The sequence below is a fragment of the Nerophis lumbriciformis genome, linkage group LG12 (genome assembly GCF_033978685.3).
Source record: "Nerophis lumbriciformis linkage group LG12, RoL_Nlum_v2.1, whole genome shotgun sequence".
Taxonomy (NCBI): domain Eukaryota; kingdom Metazoa; phylum Chordata; class Actinopteri; order Syngnathiformes; family Syngnathidae; genus Nerophis; species Nerophis lumbriciformis.
The window spans coordinates 3,715,001-3,742,965 of record NC_084559.2 but is presented as its reverse complement, the minus strand read 5'-3'; the positions used below and the strand labels follow the sequence as shown (position 1 = coordinate 3,742,965).

General features: G+C 37.6%; 1 protein-coding gene across 1 annotated transcript in view; it reads right to left on the bottom strand.

Annotated features, from left to right (window-relative positions):
* LOC133623021 (semaphorin-4C-like) overlaps positions 1-27,965 on the bottom strand; it is a 441,154-nt gene that overhangs the window by 30,989 nt on the left and 382,200 nt on the right. Inside the window, exons 8-11 of the mRNA XM_061985929.2 lie at positions 20,320-20,439; positions 16,262-16,413; positions 8,666-8,841; positions 2,327-2,471 (exon numbers count right to left, since the gene is read on the bottom strand). Of these exons, the coding sequence (XP_061841913.1) occupies positions 2,327-2,471; positions 8,666-8,841; positions 16,262-16,413; positions 20,320-20,439 (593 nt within the window). The remainder of the gene's footprint in view (positions 1-2,326; positions 2,472-8,665; positions 8,842-16,261; positions 16,414-20,319; positions 20,440-27,965) is intronic.

Sequence of the window (27,965 nt, the reverse complement as noted above, 5' to 3'; positions counted from 1 at the left end):
GTCTATAGTATTTAAGTTCATTGTTTTCAGTTTGTCATTCTGACGACATCTTGCATCTATGCTCTACACACTCTTCATCCTCTTAGATCATGCTTCATGTCCCATGCCAAAGTAAGTTTTTGTTCCAGGTTTATAGTCGTTTTGGTTTCATAGCTTGTTCTCCGCCATTGTGCGCGTCTTTTGTTTACTTCCTTTTTTTTTTTGTAGTTATAGTGTTTAAATAAATATGTACTTACATTCCCGTCCCGCCCGAGCCAACTTTCCGTTGCATCCCGGAAAAGCAAACACCCAGGACCAAGTCTTGACAAAAAAGAGACCTTTTTGCTCAATATGTTGAAAAATATTCTTAAATGAAGTAAATGCTAGTGCCATTATCTTGACATGATGATATGCGCTCGGCATTACATTTCTTGAAACCAGCAAACTTATACTAAAAACTAGTTTATTGTTGTTAATGGAAAGGCAACAAGGCAACCGCTTGTTACTCTTGGGGTCTCCTAGCCGCTCAGGCAAATCATATTGTCTAAAAATGCATTTTTCCATGGATAACATGACATCATCACGCCAAGTGCGTGGTCTTTCAGTCAATTAGTGCGCATATATACAGCCCGGCCCCTGGCCAAAATCTTTTTAATTGTAATTTTGAGGAATTTATCTGAATGTGCATGAACTACTTCTGTTCAAAATTGTTTGAAATGTTAAATGTTTAAATATTAACTGTCAGTTTACTGTACTGTGCCAACTGTACTACTATATGAGTACTAGAGATGCGCGGTTTGCGGACACAACCGCGGAGTCCGCGGATTATCCGCGGATCGGGTGGTTGAAATAAAAAAAAATTAGATTTTATCCGCGGGTCGGTTCGGGCGGTTGAAATAAAAAAAAATTAGATTTTAAATAGATTCAGGCGGGTGGCAGTTAAACCAATTCGGAAATATATATACATAGTTAAATGTTGTTACCCACATATGAAAAACGAGCAGGCACCTGCTGCATATGCCACAACAGAAGAAGAAAAAAAAGAAGAGATGGACACTTTTACGGAGCGGAGAAGGGATGCCTCGCCGGGGTCCGGGACCGAGGCCCCTTCCCCCGAGAGGGCCCCACCGGGAGCCGTAGCTGAGGCGATCCGCGAGAAGGGCCCGACGCACGTCCAGGGTCACCACCGCGCCCACCGCACCGACACCCCGCCTCGTCCGCCTTCGCCGCGGCCGGCGTCACGCGCAGCAGGTAAGCAGCTTACCTGCCCGCCACCCCCGTGGCCGGGGGCTCGTAACAGGGGTCACTCCGCGCGCTCCGCCCGCGCAGCTTACCTGCCCGCCACCCCTGTTGCCGGGGGCGCGTAACAGGGGTCACTCCACGCGCAGTGCGCTCACGAAAGGGGTGGGGCTCACCCTGGTTGATATAGACAGCAGGACGGTGGCCATGGAAGTCGGAACCCGCTAAGGAGTGTGTAACAACCCACCTGCCGAATCAACTAGCCCTGAAAATGGATGGCGCTGGAGTGTCGGGCCCATACCCGGCCGTCGCCGGCAGCGAGATGCGCTTGGAGGTGCGCTCAGCGCGGCTCCCATATGATTGCGCACTGGTGTGCGTCTGGGCCGTGACAGCGTGGCACGCGAATGTCTGTACTGCATTGGATCAGTCTCCTTTCTTTAACAGGCAAAAGCTTTATAACCTCACTAATGCCTTGCATCGTCGATATTAGATATATAACAACGGGCGGGTGCGGTTCTGATTAAATGTTAGTGCGGGTGGATGGCGGATGGTTGACGACTTTCTGATGCGGTTGCGGATGAAATAATTGCCTATCCGCGCATCTCTAATGAGTACCTATTTTCTATTGTTTCATTGAAAATAAAACAGCAAAGTCCATTTGGCTGTCATCTGTTTTAATTATGAGACACAATTGTGTCAAAGTCATGATTTTTTTTTCATGCTTGAAATAAGAAATTACTTTACAAAAGTAGTTTTATACTTGTGAGTGTTGACACAGCTTTGCAACAGTTGATTTTCTAGTTTCAAGCATGTTTTACTCAATATAGGTCATCAAATCTCAGCAACAAGCTGTAATATCTTACTGAGATCATTTAGGACCAAAACCCTTAAAACAAGTAAAACACTCTAACATAAAATCTGCTTAGTGAGAAGAATTATCTTATCAGACAGAAAATAAGCAAATATCACCCTTATTTGAGATATTTCATCTTACTTAGATTTCAGTTTTTGCAGTGCATTAAAGCACTTCCCCTGCATCATTCCTCTAATAGCTTTTTCATGTCGTGCCATTTCACCACATCACCATCAATAATGACATGTTTCTTACCGATCCAGGCCGCGGGCTAGGGACAGACCCGGAGTAGCGCCCCCACCTCTGGGACGCCTCTCTGTATTCCTTGTAGGATCCTTCGAACACTTTCTTCACATCACTGATCTGGTACTGACACACCGCCGACACGTCCACGTCACCCCTGAAACATGGCAAATGGAGGCGAGGAGTTAGCCGTGTGCGGTGGCGTGTGCGAGGGGAGAGACGGATCGGCTGTCACGCCATCGTGACGCTTCCGTGCAGCAGCACATCCAGCATGGAATAGTAAGAGCGACGTGTTCGGCCATTCCACCAAATTGGTGCCATTAAAAACAAATAAAAAAAAAAATCCACACTTTAGTCGTGTTGAGTTTTCACTCAGTCCTGTTACACAAAGACAGGGGTGTCAAACTTAAATACAGAGTGGGCCAAAATTTAAAACTGAACAAAGCCGCAAGCCAATGTTGAACAAATTAACCTTTTAATAGGGACTGTGGAGGATGCATATATGTTTAAGAGTTCTTTCTTTTTACATAGCCATGTTTAGAGTATCTAGTACTTTTCCTTTGGGGGACTTTCTTTGTGTGCAAGAAGTTGGCTTTTCCGTTTGAATGTCAGATCAACTAGAGTAGCCGATATAAATAAATGATAAATGATAAATGGGTTGTACTTGTATAGCGCTTTTCTACCTTCAAGGTACTCAAAGCGCTTTGACACTACTTCCACATTTAGCCATTCACACACACACTGATGGAGGGAGCTGCCATGCAAGGCGCTAACCAGCACCCATCAGGAGCAAGGGTGAAATGTCTTGCTCAGGACACAACGGACATGACGAGGTTGGTACTAGGTGGGGATTGAACCAAGGACCCTCGGGTTGCGCACGGCCACTCTTCCACTGCGCCACGCCGTCCCGATATGAATGTATTGGTTAAGATGATCTCCTAAAGCTTTAGTAAAACTTGAAAATATTCCAATTCTGTCTTGATGGTCCTTCTTACTCAGCATATATGTCATCGAAAGAACTTGGGATTGACCAGTAACTTAGATTCCCTTGGAGGAAGAACTGGTCTGACGCAACAGGACCCGAACAAGTTTTGCATTGAATACTGAACAAGCAAGGCTCTTCCACTGCGCCACGCCGTCCCGATATGAATGTATTGGTTAAGATGATCTCCTAAAGCTTTAGTAAAACTTGAAAATATTCCAATTCTGTCTTGATGGTCCTTCTTACTCAGCATATATGTCATCGAAAGAACTTGGGATTGACCAGTAACTTAGATTCCCTTGGAGGAAGAAGTTTTGCATTGAATATTGAACAAGCAAGGCTTATATAACTTTATAGTGACATGCAAAATCGAGTTTCAAATAATAATAATAATAATAAAAACATATCAATGGCATATCAAATAAAATGTAAATACAAATTTAATGCCTCTTTTCTATTTGCAGCCTTCTGAGGTAAATATCAAAATAAACTTTTTCCACAGGCTAATAGTACATTTGAAAATAAAATAACAATAATGAATGAATCAAACGTTCAAGCCTTGAAGTAGCAAGAGAAAGTGCATGAATAAAACGTTAATTATTGCTCAGTTTGCTACACTGATTTGCTTTAACACTGAATATGGAACAAGGCAACGCTTATACAACTTAATAGTGCAAAATCAACTTTCAAAAAACAAACAAAAAAACATCAATGGTATATTAAATACAGTTGCAGTGCTGACGGCGAGACACAGCTGGCAGGTGATTAGATTTCCCAGGTGGTACGAGTTGTCTAATCATCTGTTGTCTTTAACAGTAAGCGGCCGGGAGCAGAGAGGAAGAGAGGATACGGACGTGACTGAAAAGTCACGTTCTGGGAGAGAAAACTTTTGATAAAAACGCATGATCATTAAAAAATCTGTTAAAACCTGCACGCTTGGATCCTGTGAAGTGTCTGTCAGTGGAACCGCTAGGAAGCGACTTCCACACCGTATTTACATTTGAGCGTTTTCCATCAGATACAATTAAATTTAACTTCATATATAAAACGCTTTTTATAAATGCAACACAAAGCGCTATTTAAGACTACTTGCTTTTTTTGGCATGGAAAATTGCAACATTACCTAGAGGCAATTTGGCTAAATCTGCTCTGAGTGCTACTTGAGTTTTTGTGCAGGCGTTGGGCTACATGAATCAATACCTGACGGAATTTGGACGATGCCAATCCCGGTAGCCATCCCTAGTGTTGCCTGAGATGGGCCAAAACACATTTGGTGTAGTTCATTGTGTTTATTATCAGATTAGAGTTGTAAAAAGACAACAAATGAAGTTATCTTGAGGGAGTTTTGAACCAGCTAATGGCCCAAATTCTGTGGAATTGCCTGGTTCAAGCATACCTCATATAATGCTTAATTAAGTATAGCTGTTAGAATAATTGTATCTAAGTAAATACAAAACTTTGTGTTGAAATGAGTTCCCGGCGAGAAGACAAAAGCTGTTTTTGATCCTACCAAGAAGAAGGCTTGTAAAACTCCACTGTGTAGGATGGGAAGCAACATGAAGGTGTTCTGTTTCTTTCATGTATTGTAATCCACAGAAAGATTTTGTCTTGACCCAAGAACTACAAAAGCGGAGAGGAAGCAGGACCAGACTCCCCTCCAGGCGACCTTTTCCTTGAACTGTTCGTAATCAAAGGTGATGGCTGTTTATGACCCACGTCCCTTAGAAACAGCTGTTGCCATTTAATCAGGGAAAGTCCAAATAAAAGAGGAGGCGTACAATCTTTCGCCAGAGCGTGCTGGGAGACTGTACAAGAGTACAGCCCAGACGTCTCTCCTCAATTGAGCCAAATTTAATTCTGTCTCTGTCTAATTAATTGCTTCTTGTCTTGTTTAATAGATGCCATCAGTGTTTGAACCTGACAATAGCGCATGGTTAACTTGACTAAAAAGTTAATAACTTTTTGTCTAAATTACTTAATGACCTAATAATGTTCACTTTGAGTAATAGCTGGATTGACACATTTTCAAATTAAGTTAAAGTACCAATTATTGGGATTTTGTTCTGTAGGATCCTATTGGGAAAGGTCTTTTTTGCTCCTGGGCTTAATGCAATGACGCTGGTGTCTTGGCATGTCAAAAAGATAGTGATTTTCCTCAGATCGTGGCTCAACTTTAAGTCGTTATTCAAATAGTGTCCAATTGTCTTTTAATGTTATCTCTATCAAAGAAAGGAGACTTGACAGAATCCCCAGCAAGTCACATGGGTGTTCTGTTTCTTTTATGTATTGTAATCCACAGAAAGATTTTGTCTTGCCCCAAGAACTACAAAAGCGGAGAGGAAGCAGGACGAGACTCCCCTCCAGGCGACCTTTTCTGTGAACTGTTTTACGACCTCTTCTTTGAACTGTTTTACGACCTTTTCTTTGAACGGTTTGTATTCAAAGGCGATGGCTGTTTATGACCCCCGCCCCTTAGAAACAGCTGTTGCCATGTAATCAGGGAAAGTCCAAATAAAAGAGGAGGCGTACAATCTTTCGCCAGAGCGTGCTGAGAGACTGTACAAGAGTAAAGCCCAGACGTCTCTCCTCAACTGAGCCAAATTTAATTCTGTCTCTGTTTAATTCTTTGCTTCTTGTCTTGTTTAATAGATGTCATCAGTGTTTGAACCTGACAATAGCGCATAGTTAACTTGACTGAATAGTTAATAACTTTTTGTCTAAATTACGGTACTTAATGACCTAACAATGTTCACTTTGAGTAATAGCTAGGTTGACACATTTTCAAATGTGGATTTTGTTCTGTAGGATCCTATTGGGAAAGGTCTTCTTTGCTCCTGGGCTTAATACAACGAAGCCACATCTTAAGACACACGCTGGTGTCTTGGCATGTCAAAAAGATAGTGATTTTCCTCAGATCGTGGCTCAACTGTAAGTCGTTATTCAAATAGTGTCCAATTGTCTTTTTAATGTTATCTCTATCAAAGCAAGGAGACTTGACAGAATCCCCAGCAAGTCACATGGGTGTTCTGTTTCTTTTATGTATTGTAATCCACAGAAAGATTTTGTCTTGCCCCAAGAACTACAAAAGCGGAGAGGAAGCAGGCCTCCAGGCGACCTTTTCTGTGAACTGTTTTACGACCTCTTCTTTGAACTGTTTTACGACCTTTTCTTTTAACGGTTTGTAATCAAAGGCGATGGCTGTTTATGACCCCCGTCCCTTAGAAACAGCTGTTGCCATGCAATCAGGGAAAGTCCAAATAAAAGAGGAGGCGTACAATCTTTCGCCAGAGCGTGCTGGGAGACTGTACAAGAGTAAAGCCCAGACGTCTCTCCTCAACTGAGCCAAATTTTATTCTGTCTCTGTTTAATTCTTTGCTTCTTGTCTTGTTTAATAGATTAACTTGACTGAATAGTTAATAACTTTTTGTCTAAATTACGGTACTTAATGACCTAACAATGTTCACTTTGAGTAATAGCTGGGTTGACACATTTTCAAATGTGGATTTTGTTCTGTAGGATCCTATTGGGAAAGGTCTTCTTTGCTCCTGGGCTTAATACAATGAAGCCACATCTTAAGACACACGCTGGTGTCTTGGCATGTCAAAAAGAGAGTGATTTTCCTCAGATCGTGGCTCAACTGTAAGTCGTTATTCAAATAGTGTCCAATTGTCTTTTTAATGTTATCTCTATCAAAGCAAGGAGACTTGACAGAATCCCCAGCAAGTCGCATGGGGAGAAAAAAAAAAAAGACTCATCTTTTAAGAAACAAAGCTTTCAGTTCAGAGCTGGTTCACTCTGCCATGTGATGTATCAATGAAGAAAATAGTCCCAATGAAAGATCACCGCCTAGACGGTAAATGTCTCAGTTCCCCTAAGGCAGACCTCCTGTTCTGGCTCCTTATTTCTCTTTGTTGCCTAATGACTCATTAAGACAAGATACATACTGTAAGTACAGTGTGGTCCAACAATGACACCCTCCTCCAATCCTCAGAGAAAGCGAGGACGAATTCGGCGATCGCCTTCTAACCAACGATTGGTATGTGTTTGTTTGGCATTAAAGGAAACTAACAACTATGAACTAGGTTTACAGCATATGAAATACATTTGGCAACAACATGCACTTTGAGAGTGCAGACAGCCCAGTTTTCCATCAATTAATATATTCTGTAGACATACCCTCATCCGCGCTCTTTTCCTGAAAGCTGATCTGTCCAGTTTTGGAGTTGATGTCAGCAGGCCAGGGAAGCTAGGGTCGATAAGGGGTTTAGCTCGCTCGTCTGCGGGAACAAACTGCCGCCATTGCTTGCCGTGCTACCGAGGTCCTTTGTCCCTGAATTGCTCACACACTCCGGCAGATTCAATGGGGGTCTGGCGGCAGATTTCTTTGACTTTATCGTTGGAAATGCATCTGCTTTGAGTGTCGCAGGATATCCACACATTCTTGCCATCTCTGTCGTAGCATAGCTTTCGTCGGTAAAGTGTGCGGAACAAACGTCCAATTTCTTGCCACTTTCGCATCTTTGGGCCACTGGTGCAACTTGAATCCGTCCCTGTTCGTGTTGTTACACCCTCCGACAACACACCGACGAGGCATGATGTCTCCAAGGTACGGAAAACAGTCGAAAAAAAATATCTGGTCTTTTTTCTGCAACATCAAGGTATATATTGACGCTTACATAGGTCTGGTGATAATGTTCCCCTTTAAGGGCTGTTGCTATAATTATTGTAACTTGTGCTGAAGTGGTATTTTTCTTTGTCTGTGCAAAGCTGGCAATCCAAAAGATTGCAAGCCAGTCTGGTATAAGTGTCCAGGAAGGGCCTGCTGACTGCCAAGGCCGAACACCGCCATGACGCAGACAGAGCAGAGACAAGGCAATAGCACCAGCGTCAACACATTTGCATTTTTGTATAATCATATATTGTGTCTAACTGGAGTTGTCGAGATTATCCGCCTTCCCTCAGCGACAGCTTCAGTGATGTAACCAGGGACCTCCCAAATAAATAGAGGAAGCACGCGGGCTGGACTTTTAGAACGTAGTTTGGATCCGTAACTAGAATACAGCCCAAAACACGTGTCTCCTCATTGAGCCAAATTGAACTCCTTGCTTCTGGTCTGTTTAATAAATGTCATCAGTGTTTGAACCATGGCATGCAAATGGAGTATTATTGGCAGTTTTAGGATGTTTTTTAGAGGGCTATGTAGGCGGAATACATGGATCTCACTACCTGCATATACAAGCAGTTTTTTGTTTTAGTTTTTACAATTTAGACTGCACAAAAAAAGAGAAAAGACGTGAGTGTCCTTGTCTCACATAAGGAGTGTGAATGATAGGCAACATTTTGCTTCTTGATATGATCTCTGTACTCACCACTGAGCATGGAAGATGCCGAAGAAAGTAGTTCCCCTCCAGTCCTGTCCCGGCAGCGTGAAGACAGCTCGGAGGTTGTTGAAGGAGACGTGACGCTCAGGTAGCGAGCAGTCCAGCCGGGCTTTTTGGAAGGTGGTCCATTTTTTTTGCAGAGTCCGAGTACCACCCAGGTCACCCTGACGATGAGACATTTCAGATAAAGGTAAAAGTTTAGTTGAGTTTATCATTTCCTCGGTCAGTGGTCAACAAAATAAACAAACAGTTTTACATTCACAACTTGACAGTTTTAAAGAGCGAAATGGTTTAGGCTGAAGTTGAGCACTTATTTGGCCTGAGCCTATAAACAATCTCAAATACAAAGACGTAGTAAAACCATCTTGAGTTTCATAGAAATGTGAAATTTCCTTTACACAACATATTACAACTTCAAACCCTTGGAAAAAAGATCTTTGATCTCAATGGGATTTTACCTGGTTAAATGAAGGCTAAATAAAAAATACTTCCTCAACTAATTCCATCACTCAAAGTGTACACTGTTTACCAGATGGCAATTAACAGTACAATACATCCTACTTTTGACTGTTTACAGTTTACGACTCGGTAAAGAATCTGGGTATTATCTTCGACCCAACTCTCTCGTTTGAGTCACACATTAAGAGTGTTACTAAAACGGCCTTCTTTCATCTTTCCACTATGGACTGGACTCACACTATTATGTTGGATCCACTATGGACTGGACTCTCACACTATGATGTTAGATCCACTATGGACTGGACTCCCACTATTATGTTGGATCCACTATGGACTGGACTCTCACACTATTATGTTAGATCCACTATGGACTGGACTCTCTCTATTATGTTAGATCCACTATGAACTGGACTCTCACTATTATGTTAGATCCACTACGGACTGGACTCTCACTATTATGTTAGATCCACTATGGACTGGACTCTCACACTATTATGTTAGATCCACTATGGACTGGACTCTCACTGTTATGTTAGATCCACTATGGACCGGACTCTCACCATTATGTTAGATCCACTATGGACTGGACTCTCACACTATTATGTTAGATCCACTATGGACTGGACTCTCACTATTATGTTAGATCCACTACGGACTGGACTCACACTATTATGTTAGCTCCACTATGGACTGGACTCACACTATTATGTTAGATCCACTACGGACTGGACTTACACTATTATGTTAGATCCACTATGGACTGGACTTTCACTATTATGTTAGATCCACTATGGACTGGACTCTCACTATTATGTTAGATCCACTATGGACTGGACTCTCACTATTATGTTAGATCCACTATGGACTGGACTCACACTATTATGTTAGATCCACTATGGACTGGACTCTCACACTATTATGTTAGATCCACTATGGACTGGACTCTCACTGTTATGTTAGATCCACTATGGACCGGACTCTCACCATTATGTTAGATCCACTATGGACTGGACTCTCACACTATTATGTTAGATCCACTATGGACTGGACTCTCACTATTATGTTAGATCCACTACGGACTGGACTCACACTATTATGTTAGCTCCACTATGGACTGGACTCACACTATTATGTTAGATCCACTACGGACTGGACTTACACTATTATGTTAGATCCACTATGGACTGGACTTTCACTATTATGTTAGATCCACTATGGACTGGACTCTCACTATTATGTTAGATCCACTATAGACTGGACTCTCACTATTATGTCAGATCCACTATGGACTGGACTCACACTATTATGTTAGATCCACTACGGACTTGACTCTCACTATTATGTTAGATCCACTATGGACTGGACTCTCACTATTATGTTAGATCCACTATGGACTGGACTCACACTATTATGTTAGATCCACTATGGACTGGACTCTCACTATTATGTTAGATCCACTACGGACTGGACTTTCACTATTATGTTAGATCCACTATGGACTGGACTCACACTATTATGTTGGATCCACTATGGACTGGACTCTCACTATTATGTTAGATCCACTATGGACTGGACTCTCACACTATTTTGTTAGATCCACTATGGACTGGACTCTCACACTATTATGTTAGATCCACTATGGACTGGACTCACACTATTATGTTAGATCCACTATGGACTGGACTCTCACTATTATGTTAGATCCACTACGGACTGGACTCCCACTATTATGTTAGATCCACTATTGACTGGACTCTCACTACTATGTTAAATCCACTATGGACTGGACTCTCACTATTATGTTAGATCCACTATGGACTGGACTCTCACTATTATGTTGGATCCACTATGGACTGGACTCTCACTATTATGTTAGATCCACTATGGACTGGACTTTCACTATTATGTTAGATCCACTATGGACTGGACTCACACTATTATGTTAGATCCACTATGGACTGGACTCTCACTATTATGTTAGATCCACTATGGACTGGACTCTCACTATTATGTTAGATCCACTATGGACTGGATTTTCACAATATTATGTTAGACCCACTCGACGTCCATTGCATCCGGTCTCCCCCGGTCCTCTCCAAGGTTTCTCATAGTCATTCACATTGACATCCCACTGGGTTGTGAGTTTTTCCTTGCCCTTATGTGGGCTCTGAACCGAGGATGTCGTTGTGGCTTGTGCAGCCCTTTGAGACACTTGTGATTTAGGGCTATATAAATAAACATTGATTGATTGATTGATTGACAGGATTTAAATGTGTGTTTTAAAAGTTAAAACATATCAATGATATCATTATTATTTAGTCCCACTATAAACGAAACAAACGTGTCTTTATTGGGATCTATTCTGATGCAACACATTTAAAAAGGCCCTTGTGCTTGACATGTTTTTGTTATTGTCCTCCGTGATTGTGTGAGCAATAATAAAAGTCAATGATCACATTATGGCAGTTAAATTGTAGACATTGGGATCGCGCTTCAAAAACAATATCAGCAGGATGCGCTGAATTATCCATTCATGTGTGGGCATCTGTTTCTAATTTCACTCATATAAAGAGCTTTATTGTTGTTTGAGCAGACATTAAAGGGCATTTCCCATAAAGCCGTGTGCTTATCCTCACACTGTTTAACACTTTGTATCCATTTAGTTCACTTCAAAGGTTACTCAGATGATGTGGTTGCATACATAACAGTCAATATAAAGGTCAAACAAAAACTTATTTCACGTCTTTAAACGCCTTTCCACTAATGACCCGGTCTAATCAGAATACATTGACATTTTTGACAGTATCTTCTCTCAAGTTATTACTCAGAATATCAACGTGACTGCCTGATACTTCCCTGCATCTAACTTGAAATTGCCTTCAATTGTCACCTATCATTGTTCACCATACATTGTGGAAATTTTTAATTCGGGGATACATTTGACGGACAGATTTGGCGCAACCCGTTAAGAATTCTCCATGTTTATTACGAATGAGCGCAGTGATGTAAATATCGATATTGTCGCTACCAGGTAATTATTGGGATCGAAACAATACTACTACCGAATTTGCCGGACTATAAGGCGCACTTAAAATACTTTTTTCCCCTTCAAAACTCGACAGTGCGCTAGAGATGTGCGGATAGGCAATTATTTCATCCGCAATCGCATCAGAAAGTCGTCAACCATCCGCCATCCACCCGATGTAACATTTGATCAGAACCGCACCCGCCCGCATCCGCCCGTTGTTATATATCTAATATAGACGATGCAAGGCATTAGTGAGGTTATAAAGCTTTTGCCTGTTAAAGAAAGGAGACTGATCCAATGCAGCACAGACATTCGCGTGCCACGCTGTCACGACCCAGACGCACACCAGTGCGCAATCATATGGGAGCCGCGCTGAGCGCACCTCCAAGCGCGTCTCGCTGCCGGCGACGGCCGGGTATGGGCCCGACGCTCCAGCGCCATCCATTTTCAGGGCAGGTGGGTTGTTACACACTCCTTAGCGGGTTCCGACTTCCATGGCCACCGTCCTGCTGTCTATATCAACCAGGGTGAGCCCCACCCCTTTCGTGAGCGCACTGCGCGCGGAGTGACCACTGTTACGCGCCCCCGGCAACAGGGGTGGCGGGCAGGTAAGCTGCGCGGGCGGAGCGCGCGGAGTGACCCCTGTTACGAGCCCCCGGCCACGGGGGTGGCGGGCAGGTAAGCTGCTTACCTGCTGCGCGTGACGCCGGCCGCGGCGAAGGCGGACGAGGCGGGGTGTCGGTGCGGTGGGCGCGGTGGTGACCCTGGACGTGCGTCGGGCCCTTCTCGCGGATCGCCTCAGCTACGGCTCCCGGTGGGGCCCTCTCGGGGGAAGGGGCCTCGGTCCCGGACCCCGGCGAGGCGTCCCTTCTCCGCTCCGTAAAAGTGTCCATCTCTTCTTTTTTTTTTTCTTCTGTTGTGGCATATGCTGCAGGTGCCTGCTCGTTTTTCGTATGTGGGTAACAACATTTAACTATGTATATATATTTCCGAATTGGTTTAACTGCCACCCGCCTGAATCTATTTAAAATCTAATTTTTTTTTATTTCAACCGCCCGACCCGACCCGACCCGCGGATAAAATCTAATTTTTTAAAATTTCATCCGCCCGATCCGCGGATAATCCGCGGACTCCGCAGTTGTGCCCGCAAACCGCGCATCTCTACAGTGCGCCTTATAACTCTCATAACGATGTCGAATAAATTTTATTTGGTACATGGTGTAATGATTAGTGTGACCAGTAGATGGCAGTAAAACATAAGAGATACGTGTAGACTGCACTATGATGGCAAGATGACTCAAGTAAACAACACCAACATTTTCTATCTTCCATTGAAAATATAGAACATTACACAGGGCGCTCAAAAATCTGTCAAAATGTTTTAGTACGACTTTAGTAACCCCTAACCCTAACCCTAACCCTAACCCTTGATGGATTGTCGGCGCATTAAACATAGGCGTATTATTATGGTGTGTGTATAAGGTAAGACATATTATCTGGCGTTTTGTTTCGCAATATTATGCAAAACCAACTTTTCTTATCTTTTGGTACCTGCTGATCTGTATTTGGGATCTGCATAAATCCTGAAAAATTGCGCGCGTCCGCCTTTGTAGTCCGAGTAGTTACAACCGAGGATTTAGACATTGAGTTTACTTAGGTGACAAAATTATAATAAAATCTTGTGTACTTCAGATACACTGCAAAATCCATAAATAAAGGTAAGATTACAGATTACAGTCCTGTGGGGGAATTCGCTTCTCCGAAAATTGCTCTATAAACAGCATAATATAGAACGTGTTTATTAATTGACGTTTTTATGCAGTAAAAGTACTCCTTGGAGTTCACAGATATACATGTGTACCTATTAATTTATGTTTTATGCAATGAGAGTACTCCTTAGAGTTCACAGATATACATGTGTACCTATTAATTGACGGTTTTATGCAATAAAAGTACTCCTTAGAGTTCACCGATATACATGTGTACCTATTAAGTCACGTTTTATGCAATAAAAGTACTCATTGGAGTTCACCGATATACATGTGTACCTATTAATTGACGTTTTATGCAATAAAAGTACTCCTTAGTAGGGATGATGTTTGATAAGAAATTATCGAGTTCGAGCCCATTATCGAATCCTCGTATCGAACCGATTCCTTATCGATTCTCTTATCGAATCCAGATTTTTTCCGGTCCATTATTTTTGCTGCTTGTGTGACATCACAGGAAATGACGTAGCTCAGTCTAATGACTGAGCTACGTCATTTCCTGTGATGAAAAAGGGGTTCGAGTCCATGGAATCGGTTCTTTTCTTATCGAACGGTTCTTTTCTTATCGAACAACCGGGAGAACCGGTTTCGAACATCATCCCTACTCCTTAGAGTTCACAGATGTACATGTGTACCTATTAATTGACGTTTTATGCAATAAAAGTACCCCTTAGAGTTCACAAATATACATGTGTATCTATTAATTGACGTTTTATGCAATAAGAGTACTCCTTAGAGTTCACAGATATACATGTGTATCTATTAATTGACGTTTTATGCAATAAGAGTACTCCTTAGAGTTCACAGATATACATGTGTACCTATTAATTCACGTTTTATGCAATAAAAGTACTCCTTAGTAGGGATGATGTTTGATAAGAAATTATCGAGTTCGAGCCCATTATCGAATCCTCGTATCGAACCGATTCCTTATCGATTCTCTTATCGAATCCAGATTTTTTCCGGTCCATAATTTTTGCTGCTTGTGTGACATCACAGGAAATGACGTAGCTCAGTCTAATGACTGAGCTACGTCATTTCCTGTGATGAAAAAGGGGTTCGAGTCCATGGAATCGGTTCTTTTCTTATCGAACGGTTCTTTTCTTATCGAACAACCGGGAGAACCGGTTTCGAACATCATCCCTACTCCTTAGAGTTCACAGATGTACATGTGTACCTATTAATTGACGTTTTATGCAATAAAAGTACCCCTTAGAGTTCACAGATATACATGTGTATCTATTAATTGACGTTTTATGCAATAAGAGTACTCCTTAGAGTTCACAGATATACATGTGTATCTATTAATTGACGTTTTATGCAATAAAAGTACTCCTTAGAGTTCACAGATATACATGTGTACCTATTAATTGACGTTTTATGCAATAAAAGTACGCCTTCGAGTTCACAGATGTACATGTGTCCCTATTAATTTACGTTTTATGCAATAAAAGTACTCCTTAGAGTTCACAGATATACATGTGTCCCTATTAATTTACGTTTTATGCAATAAAAGTACTCCTTAGAGTTCACAGATATACATGTGTACCTATTAATTGACGTTTTATGCAAAAAGAGTACTCCTTAGAGTTCACAGATATACATGTGCACCTATTAATTTACATTTTATGCAATAAAAGTACTCCTTAGTAGGGATGATGTTTGATAAGAAATTATCGAGTTCGAGCCCATTATCGAATCCTCGTATCGAACCGATTCCTTATCAATTCTCTTATCGAATCCAGATAGGTTGTTGTATATGGAAAAAAACACAATATTTGGTTTAAAAAAAGCTCACTTTTATTTGATAAGAAAAAAATAAAATAAAATGAATAAATAAATATTGACTGTTACCCCCCTAAAAACATAAAATAAATAAATATTGACTGTTGTTACCCAAAGTATATTAAGTGGGATTTTTCAGAAAAACTAATATATACAGTAACACAAAAACAACCTGTCTCTGTGATCACTATAGGTGAATAGCCATGCCTTGAGGCGTTTTTTTCCGGTCCATTATTTTTGCTGCTTGTGTGACATCACAAGAAATATCATTTCCTGTGATGTCCCACAGGGCATTTCTTGTGGGACGGGATTCGGTCCCAGGGATTCGAATAAAGAACCAACTCTTTTTCTTTACTATAGTGGCCTCGATAACGGGAACCGGTTCTCAAAAAGGGATTAGAGTCCATGGAATCGGTTCTTTTCTTATCGAACAACCGGGAGAACTGGTTTCGATATCGCTTCAGATTTGTTATGGTTTGGTATCTTTTTTTTTTAACTGGGCCACAGAAAATAGCTGCAGATAATATGGAGGTGTGAGGTTACCTTGCAGACGCGAGCCACTCTGGCCACAGTGACCTCAGTGTCACAGTCCAGCTCCAACGCCCGCTCGCTGAAGAAGAAGTAGATTTTGTCGTCGTCTCCTTCTTTACTGCCGCCGCTTTCTCGAACCAAGGCCGAAGCCACAAAGTCTGGTTCTGCACAAAACACACACACACAATCTCAGTCTATAACGTTTGATGTTGTTTCTCCCCATCGCAAGAGGTGGGTAGAGTAGCCAGAAATTGTACTCAAGTAAGAGTACTGTTACTTTAGAGATTTATTACTCAAGTAAAAGTAAGGAGTAGTCACCCAAATATTTACTTGAGTAAAAGTAAAAAGTATGTTGTGAAAAAACTACTCAAGTACTGAGTAACTGATGAGTAACCTGTTCGTTTAATGATGACGGCAACAAATAATGCACAAAAACATAAAAATAGCAATGAGCAAATTCAGAGCCAGGAATATCTCTTAAGCAACTAAAACAATAATATATATTAAATAATAATACATTAACATAAAAAAAATTAAGGCAAATTGAGCCACATTAACTTAACAGCACCATAGGCTCAGTAGGCAGAGATTACAAAGGAAAATAACAAGTTAGCCTTTACGCAAACCATAAACTGATAGCTGTGGGCTGCACCTGAGAACACACTGTGCACTTCTGATTGGTGTTTCTATGCATGTGTGAGTGTGTGTGCGACTGTGCGTGTGTGTGTGTGTGTCCACACGATGTACATTTGACAGTGATTCATAGCAGGGAAGCTAACATCAGCCTATGGTGACAGCCAAACTATCTACTAACGTTACTTACCGCCATGTGTTTCCTCAAATTTGATGTTGAATTCATGTAAGCTTAAGCTTGTTAATTATGTGACCGCCTAGCTCGATTTGATTGGTGAAACGGAGTCAAACGTCACCAGTGACTGCATTTGATTGGTGAAACAGAGTCAAACGTCACCAGTGACTGTATTTGATTGGTGAAACGGAGTGAAACGTCATCAGTGACTGTATTTGATTGGTGAAACGGAGTCAAACGTCACCAGTGACTGTATTTGATTGGTGAAACAGAGTCAAACAGCACCAGTGACTGCATTTGATTGGTGAAACGGAGTCAAACAGCACCAGTGACTGCATTTGATTGGTGAAACGGAGTCAAACGTCACCAGTGACTGCATTTGATTGGTGAAACGGAGTCAAACGTCACCAGTGACTGCATTTGATTGGTGAAACGGAGTCAAACGTCACCAGTGACTGTATTTGATTGGTGAAACGGAGTCAAATGTCACCAGTGACTGTATTTGATTGGTGAAACGGAGTCAAACGTCACCAGTGACTGCATTTGATTGGTGAAACGGAGTCAAACGTCACCAGTGACTGCATTTGATTGGTGAAACGGAGTCAAACGTCACCAGTGACTGCATTTGATTGGTGAAACGGAGTCAAACGTCACCAGTGACTGCATTTGATTGGTGAAACGGAGTCAAACGTCACCAGTGACTGCATTTGATTGGTGAAACGGAGTCAAACGTCACCAGTGACTGCATTTGATTGGTGAAACGGAGTCAAACGTCACCAGTGACTGTATTTGATTGGTGAAACGGAGTCAAACGTCACCAGTGACTGCATTTGATTGGTGAAACGGAGTCAGAAGTCACCAGTGACTGCATTTGATTGGTGAAACGCAGGCATGCGATAGATCCTACTTTAAAGGTCTGTCTGACAAACCAAAACAAACAAAGCGTGCATTAACAGATGGATAAAAATCAGTAGCGAGCTGAATGTAGATAAATGGAGCAGAGTAAAAGTAGTGGTTCTTCTCTATAAATATACTCAAGTAAAAGTAAAAGTATGTTGCATTAAAACTACTCTTAGAAGTACAATTTATCCTAAAAGTTACTGAAGTAGATGTAACGGAGTAAATGTAGCGCGTTACTACCCACCTCTGCCCCTTCATAGCACTTTGTCTTCTCTCTCATTTATCCTCTATACACTCCTATTTATCTTTTCAATGATTTCTTCATTCTAATACATTCCATTACCAGGCTACCATCCCAGTTCCATTATGTTTAACATGGGTGCTTCCACAGCAGCACATTAAGCTACCATGGGAAACTATAAAGCACGATGATGAAACCTCAGCCAATTTGATGCTTTTAGATGAGGTTTCCCCCTTTTATGCCTCGGTAGCCGCCTGTACCTGCCCCCTCTCTTTGCTCATAGTCACCCTGAATATCTGCCCTTTTATCAGGAATTCTAATTGCTTTCTTCTTCATTTCCCTCCTTCAAAAAGATAACAATAAGTCAGTGTTGTTGTTTTATCAATTAAAAGTTGTGACCAGAAAACGGGAAGCGCTGCCAGTCTAATTTATTTTACAAAACCCAAAAGCAGTGAAGTTGGCACGTTGTGTAAATGGTAAATAAAAACAGAATACAATGATTTTCAAATCCTTTTCAACTTATATTCAATTGAATAGACTGCAAAGACAAGATATTTAATGTTCCAACTGAGAAACACATTTTTTTTTTTTGCAAATAATCATTATCTTAGGGTGTATATTGTAGCGTCCCGGAAGAGTTAGTGCTGCAAGGGGTTCTGGGTATTTGTTCTGTTGTGTTACGGTGCGGATGTTCTCCTGAAATGTGTTTGTCATTCTTGTTTGGCGTGGGTTCACAGTGTGGCGCATATTTGTAACAGTGTTAAAGTTGTTTATACGGCCACCCTCAGTATATATATATATATATATATATATATATATATATATATATAAATAAAACAAATATATATAAAAATATATATATATATAAATAAAAATAAATATATATATAATATACATATAATAATATATATATATAAAATAAAACAAATATATATAAAAATATATATATATATAAATAAAAATAAATATATATATAATATACATATAATAATATATATATATAAAAAAAAAATAAAAAATATATATATATATATATATATACATAAAAAAAAAAAATATATATATATATATACATAAAAATATGCTTGTCGGTCCCCTAAAATGAAATGGAAAATAATACATGCTAATAAAATATAATGTAATAAAAAATTATAAAAATAAATATTTATAAATATATTTACATATTTTGTTTCATACATTTATATATATATATATATATATATATATATATATTATATATATATTTTTTTTTAAATGTAAATATATATATATATATATATATATATATATGTATATATATATATATACAGTATGTATATATATATATATATATAAAATATATATATATATATATATAAATATATATATATATAAATAAAAATAAATATATATATAATATAATATATATATATAAAATATATATATAAAATATATATATATATATATATATAAAAAAAATAAATAAAAATATAATATATATATAATATATATATATATATATATATATATATATATAAAAAAATTAAAAAAAAAAAATTAAAAAAAAAAAAAATATATATATATATATATATATATATATACATTAAAAAAAAAAAAATATACATAAAAATAAATGTATGAAACAAAATATGTAAATATATATATATATATATATATATATAAATATTTATTTTTATAATTTTTTTATTACATTATATTTTATTAACATGTATTATTTTCCATTTCATTTTAGGGGACCGACAAGCATACAGTATGTATGTACATTTGGAGCAAGACTGGCACCCCCCGCCACCACAAAAGGGACAAGCTGTAGAAAATGGATGGATGGATGGTTGAAAAAGTTGACACGTGCATTTTGACGCCAAACATGCCATTTTCAGTCACTGTGGTGTGTTATCATTTTTTAACATGACTATTAATTTAATGCAATGAATATGAACGTTCTTAATAGTGTTAAGGAGGAACATTTAATTTTAGGTGCTACTGCCTATTTTTTTTCATTTATTTTTTGTCTCAGTGGTGTTAATGCTGCGCTTCTATTAATTCCTCCATCAAAAACATTCCCTTTTGGGTGTTTCAATACCAAAGTGTTTTTCTGTGTCATCCCCCTAATTGACTTACCATTGAGCCAGGCAGGCAAGTATTCCGTCTTCATGCTATAGTGCTGTTGGCCCAGGTTTCTTTGTATGACTGGCTCAGTTCCCAGGAAGTTGTTGAGTGTGGCGGAGTACAGCTCCTTGTCTGTACCAACAGAAAAACAAACTTTTGGTTTCATTTAAACCCAAGCTAAAATAACCAAGGTCAACAGTCCATCTGACTGGGCATCTGTGGCTTGAATTAAGCCGTGCAGTTTTGGACCGAATGGAACGCGCAATTAAAAATTGCACTCCTGGACCTGCCGTGCAACTGCATGGCGACAAAACAGATGTGAACACCTGCAGGAGTAGTTTGAAAAGATCGGATTCATGCTTTTTATGCCCCTGTTAGAACCATGAATCATGTTGCTTTTTCCATTCAAAATGCAGCCGAGACGAAATAACGAGACATTTTTTTTTTACAGTTTGCCCATTTTTAACAAAGGATGAGGGACAATTTACGAGGAAAATGCTATTTAATTCAAGCTTGTGTTTGTCTTTTTATATTGCAAAATATCAGTCATGGCTGAGCTTATTTTTTCATGTACTAAACCCTAAATTAAAAATGGTACATTTGTTAGAATAATCATGTATAGATTATCACACAATTTTAGTATGCTTTAAGTCTGTTGCTATAGTTATTAGCTATTGTGCTCAAGCTGTATTTTTTCTATATGTGCAAGGACAAAACTTCTTGTCTGAGGGGTGGCCTCAGCTGCAGATGTTATCTTTGTTTTAGCCAAGGACTTCAAGGACCTCAACGCAGATAAGAAGACAGCATGCAGACGAAGCAGAGACACGGCGAAATCACAAGGCCCCCGGCACATTCCGTCACGTATTGTGCGTACTGGACCTGCTTTGCATGATATGTGTGACCACTCCTTTTAGAGGCGGCCTTTAGTGATGTTGACTGGGGAACTCCTGAATAAATAAAAGTTAAAGTTAAAGTACCAATGATTGTCACACACACACTAGGTGTGGCGAGATTATTCTCTGCATTTGACCCATCACCCTTAATCACCCCCTGGGAGGTGAGGGGAGCAGTGGGCAGCAGCGGTGGCCGCGCCCGGGAATCATTTTGGTGATTTAACCCCCAATTCCAACCCTTGATGCTGAGTGCCAAGCAGGGAGGTAATGGGTCCCATTTTTATAGTCTTTGGTATGACTCGGCCGGGGTTTGAACTCACAACCTACCGATCTCAGGGCGGACACTCTAACCACTAGGCCACTGAGTAGGTGCCTTAGAGCGTAGGGCGAGACTGTGACTAAGTGTGCAGCTCCATGCGTTCTCCTCATGAGCTAAATTGAACTCTGTCTCTGCATGATTCCTTGCTTCTTGTCTGTTTAATAGATGTCATCAGTGTTTGAACCTGACAATATTACCAGGTAAGTCAATTGACAAGCAATTTACTATGACCACCTGGCCAAAAACAGCATATGGCGCGAGAACAGTGGTACCAAACTATTCGTTAGTACCGTATTTTTCTGACTACAAGGCGCACTTAAAATCATTTCATTTTCTCAAAACTCGACAGTGCGCCTTATAACCTGGTGCGCCTAATGCACGGAATAATTTTGGTTGTGCTTACCGACCTCAAATTATATATTTTGAATTAAACTATAATGAAATTATATATTATATTATTTGGTACATGGTGTAATGATAAGTGTGGCCAGTAGATGGCAGTCACACATAAGAGATACGCGTAGACTGCAATATGATGGCAATATGACTCAAGTAAAACAACACCAACATTTTATATGTTCCATTGAAAATATGGAACATTACACACGGCGCTCAAAAATCTATCAAAATGTTTTAATACGACTTTGGTAAGCTATGAAGCCGCACCGCGTAATGGATTGTACTGTGCTTCAACATAGGAGTATTATTATGGTGTGTGTATAAGGTAAGACGTACTATCTGGCGGTTTGTTTCGCAATATTATGCAAAAGCAACTTGTCTTACCTTCTGGTACCTGCTGATCTGTATTTGGGATCTGCATGAGTCCTGAAAATTTGCGCGCATCTGCCTTTGTAGTTTGCGACGACTCCTTAGTCGACAAGCTTCTTCTTTTTCTCTACCTTCCTGTTATCATCCGCTGTTGCCATTTCTAATATAAAGTAGTGTAAAGTTCTTACTTATATCTGTCAGTAAACTCCCCATGAAAGCACTAAAACATACCGGTGTAGTGAGTTTACATTATTCACCCAAGGAACTTTAGTTATTAGAGAGTTGTTGTTTACGGATGAAGAGATGCTGCTCCGTTATTGATTGAAGTAAAGTCTGAATGTCATTAAAACAGTTAGCGCCATCTTTTGACACTTCTTCCACTCCCGTCCTTGCACGCTACACCGCTACAACAAAGATGACGGGGAGAAAACGTTGTCGAAGGTGAGCCTGTGTTTTATTATGATCATACCAACTAGAGGCACATTTGCAAAATAATTAAATGATCACAACATTTTATGTTTTAAATTTAGAAAAAAATAAATAATACGACTTCTTTTAATGCGCCCTATAATCCGGTGCGCCTTCTATATGAAAAAAGATCAAAAATAGACCATTCATCAACAGTACGGCTTGTAATCCGGTGCGCCCTATGGTCCGGAAAATACGGTAATTTTTTTAGCCACCGTTTGGAAAAAAAGTTTAATCAATATAATTAGCATCAAAGCATTTCTTATTGTGTCAATCCAACTCTTTATACTCACACACACACACACACACACACACACACACACACACACACACACACACACACACACACACACACAATCTGTTATATTTCTTACCTTCTTGAGACCTCCGACAAATCATCTTTAGGAGCACCCTTTCTAGATATATAAAGATGTGTATTTACAACATTAATAATATATACATAATATGCAAATATAAAAAAGGTAAGCTTGAAGTTAATTATTCTTTTTTGAATTTTTTGTTTGTAATTGGTTTTTACTCTTCATTATCTACTTCAAGTTATTACCGTATGTCTCTATATACATATTTTTGTTTAATTTTTTAAATAAAATTTGGGCAAAGGGGGCGCATTTCAATTTCTTCCACACACTTGTTATTTCATATGTTGGCCAGAGGGAAAGAGTTGTAATTCTACTCGACAAAAGTCACAATTTTATAAGAAAACTTTAAATATTGGCAATATTATAATCATAATCGGAATTCTACTTGGCAAAATGATGACAAAAGTCATCATTTTACTCAACGAATGTCACTATTTTACAAAAACAACCAAAGTAAATGGCAATATTGTGACAAAAGTCAGAATTTTATATGACAATGTCACCATTTTGCATTAAAAAAGTAAGTATTTTAGGAGAAAATATTGCAATATTACAGAAACAGAAAGAACATGAGAAATTGTTCCCAATTTTATAAGAAAAAAGTCGACACATTGTGAGAAAAAGACTGCTTTTAGTTTTTTTGTTTTTGTTTGTTTTTTTTGTTTGTAATTTTAATACTATGTAAATATAAAAAAGGGAAGATTTTAGTAAACTTTTTTTTTTTTTTGAATTTTTGGATTTGTAATTGGTTTTTAATCTTCATTATTTACTTCAAGTTATTACAGTATGTCTCTATATACGTATTTTTGTTTAATTTTTTAAATCAATTTTGGCCAAAGGGGGCGCATTTCAATTTCTTCCACACACTTGTTATTTCATATGTTGGCCAGAGAGAAAGAGTCGTAATGCTACTCGACAAAAGTCACAATTTTATAAGAAAACTTTAAAATATTGGCAATATTATAATAATAATCGGAATTTTACTTGGCAAAATGATGACAAAAGTCATAATTTTACTCAACAAATGTCAGTATTTTACAAGAACAACCAAAAAAGTTGGCAATATTGTGATAAAAGTGAAAATTTTATATGACAAATGTCACCATTTTGCATTAAAAAAGTAAGTATTTTACAAGAAAATATTGCAATATTACAGAAACAGAAAGAATATGAGAATTTGTTCCCAATTTTATAAGAAAAAATTAGACACATTGTGAGAAAAAGACTGCTTTTAGTTTATTTATTTTTTATTAATTTTTTTGTTTGTAATTTTAATACTATGTAAATATAAAAAAGGGAAGATTTTAGTAACATTTATTTTTTTTATTTTTTTATTTTTGGTTTGTAATTGGTTTTTGATCTTCATTATTTACTTCAAGTTATTACAGTATGTCTCTATATACATATTTTTGTTTAATTTTTTAAATCAATTTTGGCCAAAGGGGGCGCATTTCAATTTCTTCCACACACTTGTTATTTCGTATGTTGGCCAGAGAGAAAGAGTCGTAATGCTACTCGACAAAAGTCACAATTTTATAAGAAAACTTTAAAATATTGGCAATATTATAATAATAATCGGAATTTTACTTGGCAAAATGATGACAAAAGTCATTATTTTACTCAACAAATGTTACTATTTTACAAGAACAACCAAAAAAGTTGGCTATATTGTGATAAAAGTGAACATTTTATATGACAAATGTCACCATTTCGCATTAAAAAAGTAAGTATTTTACGAGAAAATATTGCAATATTACAGAAACAGAAAGAATATGAGAAATTGTTCCCAATTTTATAAGAAAAAAATCGACACATTGTGAGAAAAAGACTGCTTTTAGTTTATTTATTTTTTATCCATTTTTTGTTTGTTTGTAATTTTAATACTATTTAAATATAAAATAGGTAAGATTTTAGTAAAATGTTTTTTTTTTTTTTTTTTGGTTTGTAATTGGTTTTTAATCTTCATTATTTACTTCAAGTTATTACAGTATGTCTCTATATACATATTTTTGTTTAATTTTTTTAATACATTTTGGCCAAAGGGGGCGCATTTCAATTTCTCCCACACACTTGTTATTTCATATGTTGGCCAGAGAGAAAGAGTCGTAATTCTACTCGACAAAAGTCACAATTTTATAAGAAAACTTTAAAATACTGGCAATATTATAATAATAATCGGAATTTTACTTGGCAAAATGATGACAAAAGTCATAATTTTACTAGAACATTTTAATTTTACTCAAAAATTTTACAAAAACAACCAAAACATTGGCAATATTGTGATAAAAGTCTGAATTTTATAAGTGAAGTGAATTATATTTATATAGCGCTTTTCTCTAGTGACTCAAAGTGCTTTACATAGTGAAACCCAATATCTAAGTTACATTTAAACCAGTGTGGGTGGCACTGGGAGCAGGTGGGTAAAGTGTCTTGCTCAAGGACACAACGGCAGTAACTAGGATGGCGGATGCGGGGATCGAACCTGCAACCCTCAAGTTGCTGGCACGGCCGCTCTACCGCCCCGGTATAGCTATTTATAAGACAAATGTCACCATTTTGCATTAAAAAGTAATAATTTTACATAAAAAAAGTAAGTATTTTACGAGAAAATATTGCAACATTACAGAAACAGAAAGAATATGAGAAATTGTTCCCAATTTTATAAGAAAAAAGTCGCCACATTGTGAGAAAAAGACTGCTTTTAGTTTATTCATTTTTTTTGTTTGTAATTTTAATACTATGTAATTATAAAAAAGGTAAGATTTTAGTAAAAAAAAAAGGTTTATTTTTGGTTTGTAATTGGTTTTTAATCTTCATTATTTACTTCAAGTTAATACAGTATGTCTCTATATGCATATTTTTGTTTAATTTTTTAAATAAATTTTGGCCAAAGGGGGCGCATTTCAATTTCTTACACACACTTGTTATTTCATATGTTGGCCAGAGACAAAGAGTTGTAATTCTACTTGACAAAAGTCACAATTTTATAAGAAAACTTTAAATATTGGCAATATTATAATAATAATCGGAATTTTACTTGGCAAAATGATGACAAAAGTCATAATTTTACTCAACAAATGTCACTATTTTACAAGAACAACCAAAAAAGTTGGCAATATTGTGATAAAAGTCAAAATTTTATACGACAAATGTCACCATTTTGCATTAAAAAAGTAAGTATTTTACAAGAAAATATTGCAATATTACAGAAACAGAAAGAATATGAGAAATTGTTCCCAATTTTATAAGAACAAAGTCGACACATTGTGAGAAAAAGACTGCTTTTAGTTTATTTATTTTTTATTCATTTTTTGTTTGTTTGTAATTTTAATACTATTTAAATATAAAATAGGTAAGATTTTAGTAAAATGTTTTTTTTTGTTTGTAATTGGTTTTTAATCTTCATTATCTACTTCAAGTTATTACCGTATGTCTCTATATACATATTTTTGTTTATTTTTTTAAATACATTTTGGCCAAAGGGGGCGCATTTCAATTTCTTCCACACACTAGTTATTTCATATGTTGGCCAGAGAGAAAGAGTCGTAATGCTACTCGACAAAAGTCACAATTTTATAAGAAAACTTTAAATATTGGCAATATTATAATCATAATCGGAATTCTACTTGGCAAAATGATGACAAAAGTCATCATTTTACTCAACGAATGTCACTATTTTACAAAAACAACCAAAAAAAATGGCAATATTGTGACAAAAGTCAGAATTTTATATGACAATGTCACCATTTTGCATTAAAAAAGTAAGTATTTTAGGAGAAAATATTGCAATATTACAGAAACAGAAAGAACATGAGAAATTGTTCCCAATTTTATAAGAAAAAAGTCGACACATTGTGAGAAAAAGACTGCTTTTAGTTTATTTATTTTTTATTTGTTTGTAATTTTAATACTATGTAAATATAAAATAGGTAAGATTTTAGTAAAATATATTTTTATTTTTGGTTTGTAATTGGTTTTTAATCTTCATTATTTACTTCAAGTTATTACAGTATGTCTCTATATACATATTTTTGTTTAATTTTTTAAATCAATTTTGGCCAAAGGGGGCGCATTTCAATTTCTTCCACACACTAGTTATTTCATATGTTGGCCAGAGAGAAAGAGTCGTAATGCTACTCGACAAAAGTCACAATTTTATAAGAAAACTTTAAATATTGGCAATATTATAATAATAATCGGAATTTTACTTGGCAAAATGATGACAAAAGTCATTATTTTACTCAACAAATGTCACTATTTTACAAGAACAACCAAAAAAGTTGGCAATATTGTGATAAAAGTGAAAATTTTATATGACAAATGTCACCATTTTGCATTAAAAAAGTAAGTATTTTACAAGAAAATATTGCAATATTACAGAAACAGAAAGAATATGAGAAATTGTTCCCAATTTTATAAGAAAAAAGTCAACACATTGTGAGAAAAAGACTGCTTTTAGTTTATTTATTTTTTATTCATTTTTTTTTGGTTTATAATTTTAATACTATGTAAATATAAAAAAGGGAAGATTTTAGTAAACATTTTTTTGTTGTTGAATTTTTGGTTTTTAATTGGTTTTTAATCTTCATTATTTACTTCAAGTTATTACAGTATGTCTCTATGTTTTATTTTTGTTTAATTTTTTAAATAAATTTTGGCCAAAGGGGGCGCATTTCAATTTCTTCCACACACTTGTTATTTCATATGTTGGCCAGAGAGAAAGAGTCGTAATTCTACTCGACAAAAGTCACAATTTTATAAGAAAACTTTAAAATATTGGCATTATTATAATAATAATCGGAATTTTACTTGGCAAAATGATGACAAAAG